Below are 21,691 nucleotides of genomic sequence, written 5' to 3' on the forward strand. Positions count from 1 at the left end.
TAAATGACTTAAAAAATATCAATTTTTTCAATTAAAAGTTTGATATCCAGTGTAAGACATTTTAAATTAATTTTGCAATTATATAAATATTTAATTGCAGAATAAACTAACATTAAAACTGACATCACTTATATATCACTTAAAATTGGAATATAAATGATTATCAACAAATTCATAAAAAATTTGTACCTGCTTCCACTATTGCTGGTTTATTGCTACTACAGACAGAGAGTACTTTTAAAACCCTTGATGTTGTCCATAATAATTTTTCATATGTATAACAACGCATGATTCGCACTAATTCAGCAGGACCCCCACTTGCCAAAATTATTAACTGAAAAACATTTAGTCTTTTAACCTTATGTCAATAAAATAACACTATTTTAAAAAATTAAAATACCTTGCTTTCTTGATTTCCGTAAGCAAGAATTTGCAGACAATCAGTAACGATAGCTAGAAATTTTACATTGCTTCTTTGAAGTAGAACCACCATCTTCTGTAGACCACCAGCTAATCTAACAGCCATTTTAGATCCTTCTTGATGCAAGAGCAAATTATGAAGTGTAGTTATAGCATAACATACCACTGATTCTACAGCAGAACTAAATAAAGTTTTAAAATAAATTTATATATCAAAATTTTCACATTATTTATAAAATAGAATTTTTAGAATATAGAATTAATAGAATGATCACACTGTAGAAGCCATCAAATAGTTTTATTGTTGGATTAAATGTTTTTTGAGACTGCTCTTCTTCATCTTCAGATCTAAACACAAAATTATTTAAAATTTCTTCTTAGTGATTAAAACTTGTTTCAAAGAATTCTTTGTTCTTCACAATAATTTAAAATTTTTCATTTTTATAATTACCATGATTCTAATTTTATTTGATTTTTTCCCTCTGTTATTTATTTGCAATAGAATCAATTTGTTTTTTTAAAGTGAGTTAGGACAACACCACTTGGCTAAGCCGTGTGGGAATAGCACACTTTACAAGTGCATTTTATAAAAATTTTGATGGATATTAATCTCTAATTGATAAATGATAATTAATTTAATCATTTAATTCAACAAAAATTCAATTATTTGCATCAATCATTTCAAATTATTCAATTATTTATGAGTTAATTTATTTACTTTATTTAAAACTAGCAGTATCGACCAAGCATTGCTATGGCTCAAAATGTATCTATTATAAATGTATAACACTTCCTTGCAGGGGAAATTTCGAAAAATCCCTTCTTAATGTACATTCTCTTGACATACCCTATTAAAATGCAATCAAAAACACAAAAAAAACCACATCTAAAATAGTATAATAGAAGCCAAGTTCTTCACGATAAGCCTTAATTTTGTCCCTTTCCCCTGTGGGGGGGAGAATTTCGACATCTATATTATATAAAAACATGCATGTATTGAAATGCAACATTGTGTCAAAATTCCAAAGCAATTGGTGAAGAACTTTTGGAGATTAGCTATTAGGAATAAACGAACATTTACATTTTTATTTATATATATATAAGTGAAATAATAGTTATTTTTAAAATTATAACTTATTATTTTATTTGTTGTCACATATAATTCAGATTTCTATTTATAGCAAAAGTATGCAAAAATAAAGACAAAAATTTATACCTTAATAATTTAACAAGTGCAGGAATTCCTCCAGATTTAAAAATTGCTAATAAACCTTGACGATGATGAGAGAGATTATGCAGAGTACTAGCGGCACATCTAGTTGTTTCTAAATCATTAGAAGTTGACATTGCTCGAACAAGTGCTGCCACCATTTGAGGAGAATTCATTAATGCATGTCGTGAAGCTTCTTTTTTCGATAACTGATGGACCATCATAGCAGCTTGACTAACAACAACCTGATCTTCATCATTTAACAACTTTATCAACTCTGGAATGGCTCTAGTTGCTAGATCAGCATCATCCTGAATAAAAATAAATCATTATTACGACTAATTATTATTATTCAGAAATTGTGAAATGTTTTCATTTTTGTAATGATGATATATTATTATGAGAAAATGATATTTTTAAGTTTAATTAACCATTTCCAAATATGTAATTCAATTATTAAACACTTTGAAAAAGCTTGAGCCTAAAGTGTATTTAAATAAATAAAAAGTTACAAAAATAAACATATAAAGTTATTACTATGAGTATTTTCCTTTCAATATATATTTTTGAGGTAATAATGTTCCAGAAGACTTAAAATTACAATTTACTAAATAATTGAACATAACTTTCTTTTAACTTTTAATAACCATTCGTTAAGTTATAAATTATTTTATTAGTATAGTTTTGATTTAAAAGGAATTAATCACAGTCTTTATAGAGTACATTTTTGTCATAAATGATTGATTACTATTTACTAACTAAAAAAATTATACAATAATATGACTGAAATATAAGATATATCAATAAAAACAAAGAATATGCAAAATATGGTAGAAAATCTTGATTATTTTAAATATAAAGCAAGCTGGAATCTATTAAATTAGATGATGTAACAGAAATGTAATTTTCTTGAAGAATGAGTGCCATTTTGCTAAGCTTATATACAGAGACATTTTTTACTTTTGGATACATTTAATTACTTTTTGTACTTTTCATTTGTATCTTCTTTATTGAATTATACATGAAATAATATACAACAGCATAATAGAATTAAAATAAAACTTTTAGCAATTTCAAATTTTTCTGTAATAAACAGTTCAAATATTCTAAATTAGAAAGTGTCTATTAAAATCTTCAAATATTAATAATACATTTATTCAGCATTCAATTTACTGATATTTTTGTACTTGAAAACATTTAATAAGTTATCTTTAATTTTTTGAAAATTTCTCAAATGTTTGGCTTGAAGAAATTTATACATAAATTACGAGTAATTTCTCAGTTTTCACTGTATTAATATTAGAAATGTACAATGGTTTCTATCTGTTTAACAGAAGAAATAAACAATTTCAATATTTTATAACATCAAAAACATTTATTTTTTTTATAAATAAGTTTAGAACTGTCTACTAATAAATATTCAGCTATCAGCATTAGAAAAAGAAATATAAATGATAAAAATTCCTTTAAAAAATAAATAGTCTCTATTATAACTGTCTACACATCTTTGTCAGGTATATGCAGTTGTATTCACATGGTTTTTCCAAATGTAAATAAAATAAAAAGCAAAAATAATAGGGTTTTTATAGCAATTTATTTCTAACTTTATTATTTTTTATGACAACTTCACTGGGGCAAAATGGTTGATTAGAAATAATGATAATGTCCACATTTTTTGAAAAAATTCATATCTAAATTACATTACATATATCAACAAGCACATACCTGATAATTTATTATATTTACAACTGCATGTTTCAACATTTGAGAAGGTTCTGATAATTTCTGAACAGCAGTTGGACGACTAGTATCAAACTGAGTAGAAGGAATTTCGATTCCTTCTTCGAGTGTTTCTGGAAACATTGCTTCTCGAACACGTTGTGATCTTGTTTGGCTTAATTGTTGATTTATTTCTAAATAATTGAAATTAAAAAATTTCATATATATTATTCATAAAATGAAATATATTTATTTTAAAATATATTTACCATCCACTTGTTCATTTGTTAATCCTTGTCCAAATTCTCTTTGTTCCCAGTCGAACAACATTTGATTAGTATCCATCTCTTCATCTTTACCTGTTACAGATGGAGCCTGTCAATATTAAAAAGAAAAAAAAACAGAAAAACATTTAAATAATTTTTAAAACAAAAATTATTATAATATAATGAAAAAAAAAACCATTCAATAATTATTTTAATAATATTCTTTTAACAAAAATTTAAGAAAAATTTGTTATTATTTTGAGACTTTCATATACAGTAAGACCCTGCTTAACGCTGCCTCAATTAACGCTGATTCAATATAACGCGATCTGCTTGAAGTCTAAAGAATGCTCAAAATTTACACTGATTCAAATTAATGCAGCATTTCATTAATTCATATATAATAGGATTATTCCCAAACACAAACCAATCAGCAAAAGGTGGCAATTCGTCATAGCACAGTACTTTCCTTAAATCTGTTTGTTTGGTGCAATTTTTGGAAAAATATAACATCGTGGATGCCATAGGAAATATTGACTTCACCTGGTAAGAATTAACTGATAAATGCATGAATGGAGTGTGGAAGAAGTTATGGCTAAAAGTATCCAAGAATTCTCAACGAGAAGAACCTATCACTGTATTGTTAGGTTGACAATTTCGTCAACCTAATCGATACAGCACGACTAGGAGATGTAGACGAGCAGGATATTGAGGAGTTACTGCAGCTTTCTGGTGAGAGCCTTACCAATGACCTTCAAGAACAGACAGAACAAGGAATTCATGTAGAAATGGAAAATAGTGATCTGAAAACAAAGAACACAAAGAATTTCTCTACAGATTTCCTTAGTAAAAGTTTAGTAATGTTAGTAATGTAAAGTTTTAGTAACATTATAGCAAATGATCCAGATTTTAAAAGAAGTGCAAAAGCAAAACAAGGCATTTTGGATGCGATCTTCTGCTACCAACATTTGCTTAAAGAAAGAAAAAAAAGCAACAAATAAAACTACACAACTTGATCACAAAAACAAGAATTTCAGAAAAGCCAGGACCTTCATCACTAAAAATGAACTTTACATTTCTGTGTGCATATGTTTGTGTGTTATTCATAAGTGTAATCAACGAAAAGTGGATTCGACTGTTAAGAATTGTCAAAAAAAGGTTCCCGATTGTCTGCCTTTACATGAACAAATTATGTTATCGATTTTACAAGGTTTTTCCTTAAAGTTTAAAATGTCAGTAATTTTTGAGAGACAATGTGTGCATTTATGTTCATTTGATATTTTATCTGTTATTAAATGAAATAAAATTATTTTGTTTAATAACAAATAAAATATCAAATGAACATAAATGCACACATTGTCCCTCAGATTGAAAATTAGAATTGTATTAATAAATGCACACATTTATTAATACAATTCTAATTTAGTTTATTTTGATCTTTAAAGTCACACTGCGTCCTATATGCGAGGTTGTCTTATATTTGAGTAAATACAGTATATTGTAGTGTTAAACAACTTTTGTGTGAGGTTATTTGTTTATGAACATAAACTATCATGTAAAATGTTCAATATTGCAAATGCGATGTGGTCAAAATTATATTTTGACATATAATAAAAGTCTAATAATAAATCCTAAGAAATTTTGTAGTAATTGTACTATGCAAGTGTATGAAACTTGGAAACATATATTCTTTCAATGTATAAAATTTAAAGCAAGTAAGAAAAAGTATTTGATAAGATTTAAATGGTGGAAAGATATAAACAACATATCGCATTTTTCAAAAAATGATTATTATTGCATATTTTACTTTATATTCTCTTGTATTAGGCTATTACATTAATTTGTCAAATTGTATTAACTTCAGTTTTGTTCATCACTGTATGTCTTTCATTTTGTAATATCCTGCATTATTCTATTGTATTAACTTATTATGTTGCACTAACTTCACCTTTATGTATCACTCTTGTAACAAACTAAGGGTTCAAACAATAAAAAATTGAAAAATTAAATATTCTACATATTTGCTTTTGAACTAATATAAAGAGAAAAGCAAACAAATTTCCATAAGATTAAAATAAAATTTTTCTTATAATTAATGTGGTTAAAATGCAAATATAACTTCTCTAAGGATGAAATGGATGCATATTTTATATTTTACTGTTAAAATTTAATTATATTTAAAATACTTAAATTAGAATATAATACAATTTAACATATATTAATATTACCTGTGTATTTGATCCAGAATGGATCCCTGAATCTACATGATATGAATTTTGTTGCCAAATCATTGTCTGCTCTTTTGGATTAGAAACTGGTACTTCAGGTGTTCCGTAATTTCGATGTAACACTATTTACAAAAGTAATAATGATAAATTTTCATGAAATTAGTCTTGATTAAATAATTAATAAAAAAATTTAACTGTCAAAAATTTATCAGATTTATTAAAGTTGATAAAAAATTTAGAAATTTTAATATTTTACAAAATTAAACAAAAAAAATTTGTTTAAGACTGTCTTACTATAGATAAGTCTTTTACATTACAAGAATAAAATTCTGTGATCCTCTTATATTTCTCAAGTGAGATTTACAACATTGAAATCAGTAAAGTTCATTCAAATGTATAAGAGATAAAACACGTAATTAAGCACAGACGGATCTTGAAACAAACCTTTTTATGTTTCAATTAGAAGAAGCAGCAAGTGTATATGAAATAAAAATTAACAAAACAAAACATACTAGGCCATGACCAAAAAGTCACCTCCAATACAGGTCATTAAAGGTCATTCACATTAATACTGGTGGACAATAGTTAATAGTATATTGTATCTCCTTCTCATTTATCACACTGGCCAGTTATCAAGGCACTGAGGTGACCAAGTTGCACAACATTGCAACCAGAATTTCAGCCATACTTCACCCAAATACACCTGCACTGCTGAAGTGTCTGTGGTTGTCATTGGTCTATTTCTGTTTCAATCAGTGCCATATATTCTCAATAGGTAATATTCCCAGGTCAGGAGAGCATGTGAATGCAGTTTGAATGCCCAGCCAACCACTTTTGTAAATGTTTTAACTCTTTAATGTGCTAATATAGCTAAACTGATGCTAGACTATCAACCAAATAATTTGTTGTAAAAATGGTGCTTTAGGATTTGGATATAATGATATCACTGCAAAAGTTCAGGGTGCAACAAAATTGGTGTTTATGAGATCTCAAACCATTAAAGACTGTAATTTTTGCACCTTACATGTGTAACCATAGATGGTAAATTTTTTCATCTCCTTTCTTGGCAATGTTGTCATATTTAACGGTGAAAATTCTCTCAACTATATACTACTTGCTTCTAACAACATATAGTCTAACCCAAATGCAGAGTATCCATTCTAAACACATTCACTTCATAAATTTGTTGAGGTAGAGTTTTTGCTTTGCATTATAAAAACCAGTTCACTTGGAAAACATATCTATGCATTGACAACTCAGAGACAGGCTTTTGAAAATTTTCTCTTGCTTATTGTGTTAGATTTGTAGTTGTTATATGTCAGTTTGTCTGAATATGGTAATAAAGCATACAGAATATAGCACACAATTCATATCTGTTGAGTATCCAATGTCTGCTTAGTGTCTTTCCAAGATAACTGGGTTCTAGTTAATTTGTAATTGTTGAGCATACCATGGATTGTTTGATTATGTCAAATGGATATAGATGCAGTTGTATGTTTAAAATCCCCATTTTGTGGTGCTGAATAATAACTGTTGCAAGATCTGGAGCAGGTTTACTTCATGGTATTTTAGGGTTCTGCAATAGTTTCTGTTTATAATTTCTTTATCTTTTTGATCAAGATTCATGTCTTGACAATTCAATATATTATCTAATGGACAAAGCAGTTCATAGCTGTTTTCATAAGTCTATCATTTAAATTCTAAATTATTAAATTATAACTTAAGATTAATGAAACTAAATGACTGCAGATTTAAATCAGACTACTTTAATGTTACCATTAATAATTAAATACTGAGTAATTTGGTATAGAGACAGGCATTAGGCACCATCTCTTATTAAATTTAATAATTATAATTAAAATTAATATTTATTAAATAATTTAGTATATTTTGGAAGAAAAGAATTGGCCCAAAGCAAAACTTGAACCCTCAACTGCTAACTACTGTATGGATGTGTTGTCAGTTATGCTATCTGACTCTCTGTCCAAATCCACACTTCCAGACATATTTAATGGATTTCTGGATGTGAGGAATTTGATGTAACTGGCAATACATCAACATGATAAGTGGCAGTTGCAGATTCAAGTGCCACTCCAGGCTAATTCTTTTTTCTAAAATATTATAAATTAATTAATAAATAAATATGATATTAATTTAATAAGAGTGTAAAGTACTTAATTTTTTTAGTAGCTTAGGAAACCGACTATAATTACGGTCGGTGAAACTTCCGTTAACCTAACGGGTACTTTACGCGGATTCGAGATTAGTTTGCCAGGCCTAGGCTTTTAAACGTGCACCGAAATATTAGTAATAACAACGATAAATATCAAGTCAAATCAAAAGTTCAAATATATTTAATTAGCAACTAGAACGTACTACGTACAAATGTCAATACTTCAAACAAAATTTATTAACGAAATTCAACAAGTCAACCCGACAATAAACTTAGCTACTTAGCTTAACTTAATAGTAATTCCCCTTTGAAATTCAACAAATCAAATACTTAGAAACTATGAACAAAATCTCTTACTAATTAAACGTCTATCCGTCACCTCACTATACGAAGAAATTATTTCCTCACACCTTTCGATATCGTCAAATCGTCAATCGAACTCCTCTTTAACACCTTGGATCGTCCAATTATCAATCTGGACTTCTATCAGAAAATACTTCGCTTTCGAATTAACCTCGCTCTCACAGTCGCCTCGATTTGGAATTCACCTCGGTTTGGAAATCACCTCTGCTTCTTCGGTTAACGTACGGGTTTTATACTGTGAGGTGACGTCACACTTGAGCTGGGTTACTCCTCTTATTTACATACTTAGTTGCTAACATTAACTTTCTGTTCTGGCAGCTTTAAGTTTCCGACAAAGCTTATAAACCGTTTACAAAATATTTATCATAATTTTCTGGGATGTTTAAGACGGTTTATCAAGTATTTCTCTACTAGTGATTGTGGGGACTCCCCCTCCATTTTTTTTTCTGCGGACTGTTACTTCCGCCGGGCAGCGCAAGTGCGCAAGATTTTTTCCTACGGCGCTTATTTCTCCGTGAGTTGTTTTATCTTCATTTTTCATTACTAACAAGAGAGTGGTGGGGAACCTTCGTCCTAAATAAACATAAACCCCAAACAAAAGATAATAAAACGGAAATAATAATAAAATAAAAATAACGTTCGGACTCAGTTCCTTACAAGAGATGGCACCCAATGCCTACCTCTAGTTCCAAATTACTCAGTATTTAATTATTAATAGTAGTGGTAAAGTAGCCCAATTTAAATTCAGCAATCATTTGGTTTCATTATCAAAATATTGGGCTATGAGATGTTTATACATGTAACTTAAGATTAGTATTCAAAATTGAAAATTACAAATTCTATTTTATTTTATTTAGTATTTATCTGAAAATTTTTCAAAAATATCATACTTGTTCTTCCTACAGCAGTGTTGGAAGGAGTATAACTCATTCTCAATTTCACCTATAATAAAAGAAAATTACAATTAATTATAATAATATATTAATATAATTTACAATATTAAAATAATTTAATAATCTGCATGATAAATAACATAAATTAAATTAAAACTTGAAATTATTTTTAAAATTTCATCATCAACGCAATGCAATTTACATAAAGATACAGAACAATATTGCATGAGATTACTGTAACAAGAAACTAATTCTGAGACATGCAAATAAAAGCAAGCTCCAAAATAGTAATAGCATCAAGCCTTTCATTCATTATTTATATGTATTATACTTTTTAGTAATTAATAAAAATCAGTGTTTTGTTTAAAAAGTACCGAAAATTATTGTTCTGAATGATTTAGTAATTTTCAAAAACTAATACAAATACCTTTACTTAACTAAAGAATTTTTAATTTACTATAATAAACATTTCTGAAGCTTTTAGCTTCATCTTCAACACATCATTTGACCTTTGTTACATTTGGTTAAACTGTTTTCATTTTGTTTATATAAGGGTCAAGTGATGCATTTGAAGTTGGAGCTAAAAGCTTTGAGAACATTTATGTTATATTAAATTAAGAACTTTTATTCGATTAAAAACTTTTTCTATTGGTGTTTTAGAATTTGTATAAGGAACTGAAAATATGTTAGTCTGTTGGGAAGTCTCCCTCTTGTCGATTTTCAGAAATAACTTGGTAAAACAATTTAACATAACGTTTATTTATAACATAGAACTTATGACTCAACATAAATCATATTGCCATACAACTTAGAAAGTACGGAGAGTGATTTCTTCCCTACTGACACTGAGACCTCAAATCAGAAAGAAAAGGTTTCTTCTTTTGTGTGTTCTCCTTCATCCTCAAACACGATTGCTCTGGCCTCTTCACATCTTTTCAGGAAGTAGTTTGCAACTGCAATAGCAGTCTTTGCCAGTGATAGCAAGACATTAAAAGTATTTGGAGTTGAATTTAACCCAATGTCTTGAGCATGTGACTAATGTATCTTGCTGCTGCTGCTGCGAATCTTCTGCTTCAGTCATCGGAATGTGAGGGTTGGTTTCAATGACTGTTTGAGTTGTTGCTGTTTCCGGAGTGCTTCTAGCATCCTCCTTATACATGTAAGCTGGCTTGAGTCATTCAATATTAACATTGATATGTCGATTTATCACTGCTATCTTAAAATTTTTGTTTCCCCACCTCAATACATGATACACTCCTTCGTAAGGCAGTTGTAACCATTTTGGAGTGCATCAGTTCACAAAAAGATGTTGGAACAGGAGACAAGATCTTTATGAATGTAAGACCCTGGACTAAATAATGAAAGATACTTCCAAAAAAGGAAAACAATGCCAAGATGTAGCTAATGTATGACCTGAGAGAGTTTCTCCTTTCACTTTCTCAGAATCAAGAATGGCACCTTTCTCGCAAACTTTTGTCCTCCCCGAGGTAGGCTGTTGTTTTAATATACCAACGAACGGCCAATTCAGGCAGACGTCGCCTGTTCCTCCAACAGTCTAGTCGTGCCTGGCTCTTACCTACTTTACTAATGGATACTTCATTTATAGATACTCCTCATCTGCTGCTACATATTTAAAGGATGGACTGTAGTGACAAGAGCTTTCTCTAACTAATCCAGTCAATGATACTGACTTATATCGCTGACTAGATTGGTTAGATCCTTAGAACCATTACAACAAGGTATTTATCAACTCGCAAAACATTGTGAACTCTCTCTCTCTTGCATGCTCAAGGCTACTAAAATCCTAACAGACTCTCTATAATTGTCAGTGTAAAATTCTATATGTTTAATAAACAGGTATTTGTTTAGTTTAACTTGTATCTGAGTGCTTTTCTTTTGTCATGCTGTCTCTAAAGCCTCCTCCATCCTGAATCCGACCAACTATGCACGCAACCTCTCGTGTGACCTAACAATAACATAAATAAACAGCCCCAGCAGCTGTGCGGTGTCTTCCATCCTGACGAAGTCACCACTGATGCAATGTTGACCCTTTGGTCAAGTGATACAGAAGCAGAGGGAGTGCTTCACTCATGAACAAACACTGCTGTTTCCTTAGGAAAACGTAATTCTGATCTGATTTTCTGCATTTCCTCTCTCAGCTTACCAACAAAGGTGACTGGATAGGGATGATCAGTAACTGAGGAGAGGAACTCATGTGGTAAACATAGGGGCACTCATAAATCATCTCAACTGTTGTTGCCTGGATTTCCTTCCAGAGCTGAAACCCAACGGTACTGTAGGAAGCATCACAGTCCATCAATTTTTAGCATGTGCCATTATGACTGATTTCAGTTGGCAATGGAACCACTCTACTTGGCCATTTGCAGCTGATGGTAAAGAGTTTTGCAAATTCTTGCAGTCCCCAACCAAGAAGTGAGGGCTGAGAAAAGCAAAGATTTGAACTAGACTCCTTGATCTGTTGTCAGGTGCAGTGGCAGACCAAAATGGGCTATCCATTGAAAGTAGAAAGTCTCCGCTACTGCCTGTGCAGTACTTTCGACTAAAGGAAATGCTTCTGGCACTTAGGTAAATGGTCCATACAGGTGAGACAAAATCTGCATCCATCTGATGGAGGCAAAGGTACTACCAAGTTTATGTGAACATGCTAAAATGTAGCATTAGGAGTAACAAAGTTGCCAACAAACAAAAGTCGCTTGTCACACTTGAAGCCAACTAGGCTTCAAGTGTGACAAGCGACTTTTGTTTGTTGGCATAGAATTTTTTCTATTTAATGAAAAACAACAGCCAAACACAATGCGTTGAGCTGGCAGAAAAGAAGAAAAAAGGGAAGAGGGGAAAAAGATAAAAAGAAGAGAAAAAAAGGATCCCTCTGAGAAACATACAGAAGGTTACTACACTCTCTATGAACTGAAACTACTATGAAAACAGCAAATATACTGATAACTTAAAATTACCTTATTAATTAATTAATAAATTAACTTAAAACTACTTACAGTATACTAACTTAATGTTAAATTATTACTAACAAGAATACTGACAGGACAATAACCCAGACAAACTAGAGCATGCAATGACCAATGAGCAGAACACCAAATTTATTTATTTATTTATTTTTTAAACAAATCTAAAGACAACATGAAGAGCAATGAAACATGTATAAAATCAGAACCCAAAAGCTATAAAGAAACAACAGATGCAATACAAAAGAACTATCAGTGCAATTAACCTTAACAAGAACCATAGAATGTGAATGAGGAAACCAATGTGTTGTGTGTGCCATTGAAGAGAGATACCACACGGGCTTTGCTGAGAGATGATACATGCTTGTTAGCATGAAATACATGAACAGACCCAAGTTAACACGTTGGCTCTCATTGACAGCCAAACATATCGTTCTTGGACGAGTTTAACCAAAGTTCTGACACCAGGGTGAGAGAGAGTTCATGTAGATAGTTAAAAACCTGCCGTTGAAAGTCCCTAGGCACAAATGGTCGTATTCGGCCAGTGGAAATGTCACAATATAAGGCTGATTTCAGTTGGCAATGGAACAAACCACTCTACTTGGCCATTTGCAGCTGGATGGTAAGGAGTTGTGAAGTTCTCACAGTCCCCAGCCAAGAACTTTGGTTCTCCCACTGGAACTGACTTTAAGATTAAAGAGGTAAGTGGAAATGGAATTAAAAAAACTTACTTGGTAAGTTTTTTTAATTCCATTTTCCTTTGTTGTGCTACTGCTGTTTGTGAAAGTTGATGAATGCTGGAATCTTGATGGTAGAGATGTTGACGCAAGAGAGAGCATCTGTACAACACTGTCATCTCCTTTTACAAAACAAATGTGCATAGTGAATTAAGTGATAAAAACCGAACAAATGTCTCAGCTGTCTAGGGGAACACTTATTGGTTTTTTGTTGAAAGGAAAATGTAAGTGGCTTATGGTCTGTGAACAACACAAATAGATGGCCTTCATCCATATGCATGAAGTACTTGATGGACATGTATACAGCCAAAAGTTCTGTCGTAGGCACTGTACTTTTTCTGTGATGGCAAGAACTTTCTGCTGAAAAAGGCCAGTGGCTGCCAGCTGTTGGACACTTGTTGCAGTGCAGCTCCTAATGTTATGTTGGATGCATCTACGAGGATCGCCAGCAGTGCTTTGAGTAATGGATGAGCCAGAGCGGCAGCTTCCTCTCAAAGACCTTTGTCTTCACCTGCATCAATTTGATTCACCCATAGCAGCATGGGGAAATGCAACAGATTTACGTAAAAGCCTGAAGAAGAGCCCAGAAGGGGTGTCAAAAACGTTCTCAATAGTAGAACATTTTTGCTCCGGTTATTTGGTTTAAGTAAAGTTGATTTTGTATTCATTCTGGTGTGTTAAGAAGTTAAGTGGAGAATAAACCTCCTGTATAAGCTAACCATTGCTAAAAAATGATGGAGCTCTTTAACGGTCTTAGGTTTCGAGAAACCCATGTAGGGTTTGAACCCGGTTTTGAAAAACAGATTTTTTGAAAAAATTTATATAATTTGGAAACCAGGCTTTCTCAACTTAAAAAATTACCATACTGTTGAAATATCATACAAAAATGCTGTAGATGTTCTGCTTCATCAGCTGAGCATGTTGTCAAAATATGGGACACAAAACTCTAGTCCTTGAAGGACCTGATTCATACAATGTTGGAAGGTAGCAACTGCATTAGAGAGACCAAAAAGGTGTAAAAAGATATTCAAACAACTTGAATGGAGTTGTCACTGCAGTCTTTGGTACATCATCTGCTCTCGCTGGGATCTGGTGATATGCCTTTGCCAAGTCTACAGTGGAGTAAATCCATTTTCCTTCCAGGATTTGGATGCAGTCTTGAACATGAGGCACAGGATATCAATCTGGTATGGTGGTTGCATTCAGCCTGCAGAAGTTCCCACAAGGGCACCAGTCTCCATTGCTTTTAGGCACCAGATATAAAGTACTAGCCCAACTACTCTTTGAGGGGTGGCAGATGCCCTGTGTGACAAGATATTCAAATTCCTGCCTTCCTTCCAGAAGAAACCATCAAAGTTTTGAAAAAACTGGGGTCCTTTTGTCTCAATGTAATCAAGTCAGCTCAGGGAATTCAGCCAGGAGGTGATGATATGGTGAATCCCTACTCACAAATCTAATATTGGTTGGGGTGCCAACTGTGATCTTGCCTTTGGATTGCAGCTGCATCGGGGATCTACCAAATGACTTTGGCAGATGTCCACCTAGTAGTCCAAACTGATGCAAAAAATTCACTCCAATAATGAGTTGAGAAACTGCCACAAGAATAAAAGGCCAATAAAAAACTCTTTGGAAGCCTAAGTCTGGTTTAAACAATTTTTGGCAGTAAGTGCTTATGGTGGTCCCATTTGCTGCAAAGAGCTGTAGTTTTTTAGGTAATTGGTTAGTTTGGTTATGTTGCACAAGAACAACAGACACATCTGCACCTGCATCCACCAAGAAACATGTGCACATCAATTGATTGTAAAGGTACAGACAGCAGATTTCTGCAGCATTGCATGACAGCTTTTCTAGTTTTCATGATAAAAGTTACAAGCTGCTCATGCCCCAATTTCTGGATTGAGATCTATCCTAACATTCCAAGCATTCTAGGCGGGAAGAGATATCCAGTAATAATGCTTGTATCCTATGGTCCTCTTGGAATACCACTTGCACTGAGACAGAATCGTCCACTGTAGCTAGAATTCTGTCTGCCATCTCAGCTAGCTTGTTGAGGCTGTCTTTGGAGATAGCCAGAATTTGTTGTACGCTTGACAGCAACCATTGCAGAAACAGTGACTTCAGCAGATCATCACCTATATATGCTGATGACTGGACAGTATTTTATTCCAAAGTTGCATTCCTGAAATTAAATCCTTTAATCTTTGAGTAGTCTGCATATTGATGACACAGCCAGAATTTAAGCGCTTCATATGGCTTATCTCCCAGAGGGTTTAGAATAATATCTGCTACCACTGCCAGCTCTTTGGGGTGAAGTGCCAAAACCACATGGTATAATTTTGTCACTTCTATTGTCCTGCTAATGAAAATTGCAACTCCATTTGCCTAAACCATATTTCGGGGTTTGCTCTCCCCCTCTTCTTTGGATTGCCATGTTATGGGGCTAGCCCCATAACATGGCAATCCAAAGAAAACTTCCAGATTCTGAGCATCCAGGGCTGTGAAGCATGTGGTTGTTGATTTTGACTAACTCTCATATATTTGTTAGACAAAGTTGTTTTCTCACTCTATACATCTAATTGAGGATCTAGCTGCCCAAATATGTAAAATCCATATGCAATTTTTACTGATACTAATGGATTGCAATGCAAGTACATTGCCAATGTCCATCGACTTGTGTGTGTTCAAATCATGTTTGCGTCACATTTGTTGGAAGGTCCCCCTTTCATCAATTTTTTATAAATAGCTTGACGAAGCAATTTAACATAACATTTATTTATAACATAAAACTTATGACTCCAACATAAATGATATTGCAATACAACTTACAAAATACGGAGAGTGATTTCTTCTATACCAACATGGTATGGAAAAAATCTCTCTCCAAGATCCCAAGTCAGAAAGTTTTCTTTTTGATTTAGATTTTGATTAAGATTTCTTTTTGTATGTTCTCTCTTCATCCTCCTACATGATTGCTTTGACCTCTTCACATCTTTTCAGGAAATAGTTTGCGATTGCAACAAGTCTTCATTCAAGCTTTCAGCAATATACTTTTTTCAGAGACTACATTTATAAAATACAGACTCAAAAATAACTCATTATAAACAACTCTAATTTTTTAAAAATTACATAGAAAACATAAAATTCATTTCCTATGCTATTTTTAATATAAAAAATAGCATAGGAAAAATATAAAAATATTAGTATTGTAGATATAAAGTAGACATGATCCAACTGGATGCTAAAAGAAAAACTTTAATGGAGGAAATTATTTTAAAAATTATTTATAAAAAGTTTAATACTTCAAAAAATTATTTACAATAATACAATGATAATATCACAAAACAATTAAAGTAAGCTAAAACATTCATCTGTTACTAGCAAAAAAAAAAAAACAATACAATTCAACATAATAATTAACCTTCAAAATCTTGCTTATGATTATAAAATTATAATAAACTGAGTATTGTATTTTCTAACACTTTCAAATAATAATATTTATTTTCAGGAATGCCGGAATTAAAGATTCCAACATGGTTACTTAGAAAATGGAAAAAACAATATCTATTGCAATGGTTATATAAGGTAAATACAATATTTGTGCTTAAATTTAATTAAAAGATTAAACAAAACAGAATAAATTTATTAATAAAGTATGAAAAATATATAGATAGATATACATCATAATTAAATACAAAGCTTGGCTAAAATCATTTAAGTTTTTAGAAATCAATCACTTCAATAAAGAATAAAGACAGAATCTTTATGATTGATAACATTATGTTCATCATCTATCCCAAATATCAGATAGATTCAACAACTTCATAGTTGTCTAAGATCTAAAACTTGAATATTACTACTCAAAATTTTTACATTCTTTTCTAAAGTTTGCTTTTTGATTGTGTTGTTTTCTTTGTTATTTTAATATTCTTTAATTTTACAAATCACATTTCTATAGCTACAATATATGCCATACTTTTAGCATATTTCTTGTGTTTGTTAGATACTTTAGAAATGTTTATGCACATATCCAGGTATGGGCACCTAATCTTTTTTGAAATGTAATTGTGTAAATTGGTATTTAATTTCCACCAACTGGGAAAAGAATTTCTATATGTGCAACACCTTTGTGATAACAAAGCAGCAATGTTTAAAATGAATACATGCTCTACAAACTTTTACTAATTTATGGAAAGAACTATCCTAAGAAGGTAACAGTTGCTGATAGAAGTTAAAAGGTCTTATACTCCAGATACAAGACAACAGTGTCCATAAAACAGCATTTGCCAATTCTTTTATGTTTTCTAATTTAAATTAAAAACTTCTCGGTCCTTTCCACAAAAGCGTGTCTTTACTGTACCAAACCTATTGCAACAGATAGAGAAAGTATTTGATATTCTTAACCGTAAAATATATTTGAGTTTCTCTCTATATTGATAGTAATGCTTAAGTAATATTATAAAATTTTCTGTACTCTTTATGAGATTTACTTGAACAAACATTAAAAATACTAAACTTAATAAAATGTAAATAATAAAACTTGGAAATCCTATATAATAATTATCTTTAACTAATATTCCCTAATTTACTTTCCAAAATAATTTTAGACTTAAAGGTATGGGTATAAAAGTAAAAATATAGATAATCTAAATAAATTTTTAAAACTAAAAAAGAATTTGTAAAATGTCTGTTGCAGTAAAGACAATTTTCTGTCGGAAAACTTTTAAATTTTAATATATTATCAAACTTTATTTTCTTAAAACAATTACAAGGGACAAAAGGATACAAAACAAAAACCTTCATTGCTATTAAAAACTTTAATTTCTAACCTCTTTAGTAAACCTTTTCCCACAGGCTTTAACCAATGGATAAAAATTTATTATGCCAATTGGCGAATGGCATAATAAATTGATGATAATAATGATAATTCTTTGCTTACTTTTTCAAAAGTTTGTTACACAATCACATCTATCAATGCCCAGAATATTTAAGTGACTAAAAGCCAAACAAAGCTAAGAGACAGATATCCAGAATGAGTGGTCTTTTTTCATTTTTGTTAAGAGCTTCATCATGAGCTTTCATCCTTAGTTTCTCTGTTCATATCTTTGTCAATCAAACAGCTAATATTTTAATTTCCTTTGAAATTTGTAGTCTAGCATTCTCTCTGTCTCTTCAATTACAGATACATAAAAAATTATCTAACAGCAAAACCAAATTATTGTAGTGTGCAAAAACTATTGTACATTCTGTTTCACTCTATATTGTCAAATATTACTACTACTATCCCCTTACCCATGTAAACTTAATGATTATGCATACATGTAGGAATCTTAATATTCTAGCATTCATAACCTTCTTCTAATCCTCTTTTTGCCTTCCACACTTGTCTCCTTTTTCTCATCTGTTACTTCTTCCCTCTTTCCCATCTGTTTCTTCTCCATTGTTTTCCTCTTTCTCTCCTTTAAGTCCATAAATCCCATATACACAACAGATCATTGTTGGACACACAACTGACTGGTGTCAGATTCCTGACAATCTTTTGTAATTAATTGCTTATGCCACATAACCATCAATTCTCATAATGTCAATTAAATTATTTCATTTATAATCATATACTAAGCTTGGCTAAATAGGATATGCATTTAGTATCAACCAAACTTAGTATTTAATTAAAAACAAAATAATTTAACAGTGTCATACTGTTGCAAATGAAAGCAAGCATATATTACAGTATACTAGTTAGTTGTTCATTATAATGAGCAACTAAGTAGTTTAGTTTAGAACTAGTTGCTCATTATAATGTACTATCAGTGTATATAGTTATCATTTGAGAGTAATATAGAATTTAAATATAAAAAGTTTACCATGAATGGATCCATTATGATTAATACATAAACAGTATTTGCTCTTGTTCATACTTTAGGTCATATTACAATTATTTTTTATTAAATTGCACTCTGATGATGGATACAAATATGATACATATGTGAATTGCATATGATTTATATCTTGTCATTTGATGTGATGTCAAAGAAATAAAGTCTATTAATAACTTTTCATATTAAATATTTTATAACAAATACACAAATAACAGCAATAAACCTGAGTAATTTGGTAAATAATAATCAAAATTATCAGATTTTATGCTAACTTTAAGAAAATTACAACAAACTGATATCAAAGATAAATATTAAATCCATTTAATGAATGTGATTGTGATTCTGTCTACTTTTGATGTCAAATTTTTTATATTAACAAGTATCAAAATAATTTTTTTCTAATTTTAAATATTTCCTATAAGGCTGTCCATGAATTGGAACTGTGTGTACAGGTTTTAAACCATTTTTGACCCATTCTTTTGTTGTATATAATGATGTACCCTACTTTTGGAAAACCTCCTCCTCTAATTATAAGTACTGTACAATAGTTAATGGACCCAAAAACTGAAAAATTAATTAAAAAGTTCTGTAAAATATTTTCTGAGGAGTTATTCACATGATAAGTAGGTTTATAAGTGAAACTTTGTATACCACTAATATCACTAAAAATAGTCCATGAGAATAATACCTCAATCCTCTTCTCCCCATTGTTTATAATGATGTACTTTTGGCAACCCCTTTCTCCATTAAACAGTTCATACAATTAATGGACAGCCCCTATTTATTTTTCTCATAACAGGGGTCTCAAACTCAAACACTGCACTGGTTCAAATAGATGTATATCAGACACAGGCCATATTTGATATTATTCAGTAAAACAAAATATACTGTAACTTAAAAAAAAAAACTCTAACAAAAGCTCTCAGAAAGCAAAAATATTAGTGCACACATATTCATACAATTTTAGGATTTTTTCAAACATTCAAACTCAGTTACCTCAGAAATGTGATTCTGAGTGTTAGCACCATACACCCCAAGGCTTCATATAATTAATATTTTTAATCATTTAGGTTAGATTTGAAAATTAAAGATTCATTATATTGGTCTTTATATGCTTTGCTTCATAAAAATGTCACGTAAAATTCTAATTTTATTCTAATTCTTTATCAATATCTAATGTAGTTATAAATACATAATATTAAACTAAATTAAATATTCAAAAACCATCAAAATGACTTATTTTTGAATGTTTATATTATAATTGATACTAACTTTCCATTTTTTTTTTAAATATAATTTACATTATGTACACTTATCTCATTCAAAGTGAAATAATTAAGTAAAAAAATATTCCAAATATTTATAAAATACCAAAATAACTGGCAAACTTGAAACATTTTATCTATTAACACGAATTATTTACAATTAGTAACTTACAATCATCCTAAACAAACTATTTCATGTTGGTATAAGATTCTTATCTTTAAATTTTTAAAAACCGACATCAATAAACAATAATCTAATTCTAATCGACAGTTATAGAAGAAACAAAAAAAAAGCCTTCAGTCCTTTAAAAAAATATTTAAATAAAAGCTAAATAATTTCGTTTTTCTTTAATACACATCCCGACTACATGGTTTCTGTATGGGGAACAATATATTATCGGATGTGTCAATTTCATAAATCATTGGAAATAAGCAGACGAGGGACTCGAGGTCCGAAATGCACACTTCTTTGGGAAAATAAATTGACTTTCCGAAGCCAATCTTGTGTCCAGTGACGGTATAGTAAGTCTAGGAATAAAGAAGCCAACAAGTATACACCAAGCTAGACAAGAAGAGTATTATTGTATAGTAGAATATATTTCTTTATCAAATACTATTCTCTAGAAGTTATGCAACCCGAAAACACCCGATAAAGAAAGCCGAAAACATTAATTTTTGATTAAACATTGATATGTACAGTTGAAAGTTTCTAATTCCACAGGTGCCAAGTAATTTTGTTCCTTTACATATATATAGGCCTATATTGTATGTGTACGTGTGTGTGTATTATATAATAAATAAATAATTTATATTATTTATTCGCTTCAGTTTTATAAATTTAAGTGACTTGTTAGCAATTCTTGCATTCTTTATCTCAAATAATAAATGACAGAAAGCAATTTTTCTTTCATCGCATTTTTTTTATATTTTTGTTTTGACTATAAATATGCAATTCATGCTTACTTTCCGTTACAAATTGTTTCATAATTTGTTCTGCTTTAACAATCGCGTGCTTTGTAACAACAATTTTGTATGACACATCCCTCGAGCATTATCATTATTGTAAGAGAAGTTCGAACGAGAAAAATGTCAATTTCGTCTACCCGAAAACAAAAGGATAAATTACGTCACATATACGTAATTGACATTATTTTTAATCGACTTTTAGCTAATGGTAAGCTTATATATTGATTTTACGGAAAATTTAATTATAATAAAATCAATCATTCACCTTTGACAATTAGCAAATTTTTGACGAGTTTGATGTTTCAGGACGCATTTAAAACCTGAAGAAGCAATGTTGCCAGAAAGATGTCGTAAAGTAATGTTTATTTATTTATAATTTCATGTATTTTATTTAATTTTATACATTTACAGTTAATAATAAATAATAGAAATAAAAGAAATTGAATAAATTTATTTTGTTAATTAAAATTTTTTAAGATAATTGAGCAGAACTCTGATATGACGGAAAGTGTTTTGTCTGCCATTGAAGCTTAACACAAACGCACGATTATCAAACACGATTCATTGTAAATATGTGCAACTCGGTAAAGCCGA

At 30.6% G+C, this 21,691-nt stretch overlaps 1 protein-coding gene across 1 annotated transcript in view; it reads right to left on the reverse strand.

The window, feature by feature from the left end:
- The window catches only part of LOC136968182 (armadillo segment polarity protein-like), a 31,773-nt gene extending 10,358 nt beyond the window's left edge, over nt 1-21,415 (reverse strand). Inside the window, exons 1-8 of the mRNA XM_067262152.1 lie at nt 21,363-21,415; nt 9,270-9,321; nt 5,844-5,965; nt 3,619-3,724; nt 3,356-3,543; nt 1,637-1,941; nt 401-602; nt 190-334 (exon numbers count right to left, since the gene is read on the reverse strand). Coding sequence (XP_067118253.1) covers nt 190-334; nt 401-602; nt 1,637-1,941; nt 3,356-3,543; nt 3,619-3,724; nt 5,844-5,965; nt 9,270-9,309 — 1,108 coding nt within the window. The 5' untranslated portion in view covers nt 9,310-9,321; nt 21,363-21,415. The remainder of the gene's footprint in view (nt 1-189; nt 335-400; nt 603-1,636; nt 1,942-3,355; nt 3,544-3,618; nt 3,725-5,843; nt 5,966-9,269; nt 9,322-21,362) is intronic.
- Between the last annotated feature and the right edge of the window lie 276 nt (nt 21,416-21,691).

Source organism: Centruroides vittatus, unplaced genomic scaffold (assembly GCF_030686945.1).
Source record: "Centruroides vittatus isolate TY-2023 unplaced genomic scaffold, ASM3068694v2 contig_1412, whole genome shotgun sequence".
Taxonomy (NCBI): domain Eukaryota; kingdom Metazoa; phylum Arthropoda; class Arachnida; order Scorpiones; family Buthidae; genus Centruroides; species Centruroides vittatus.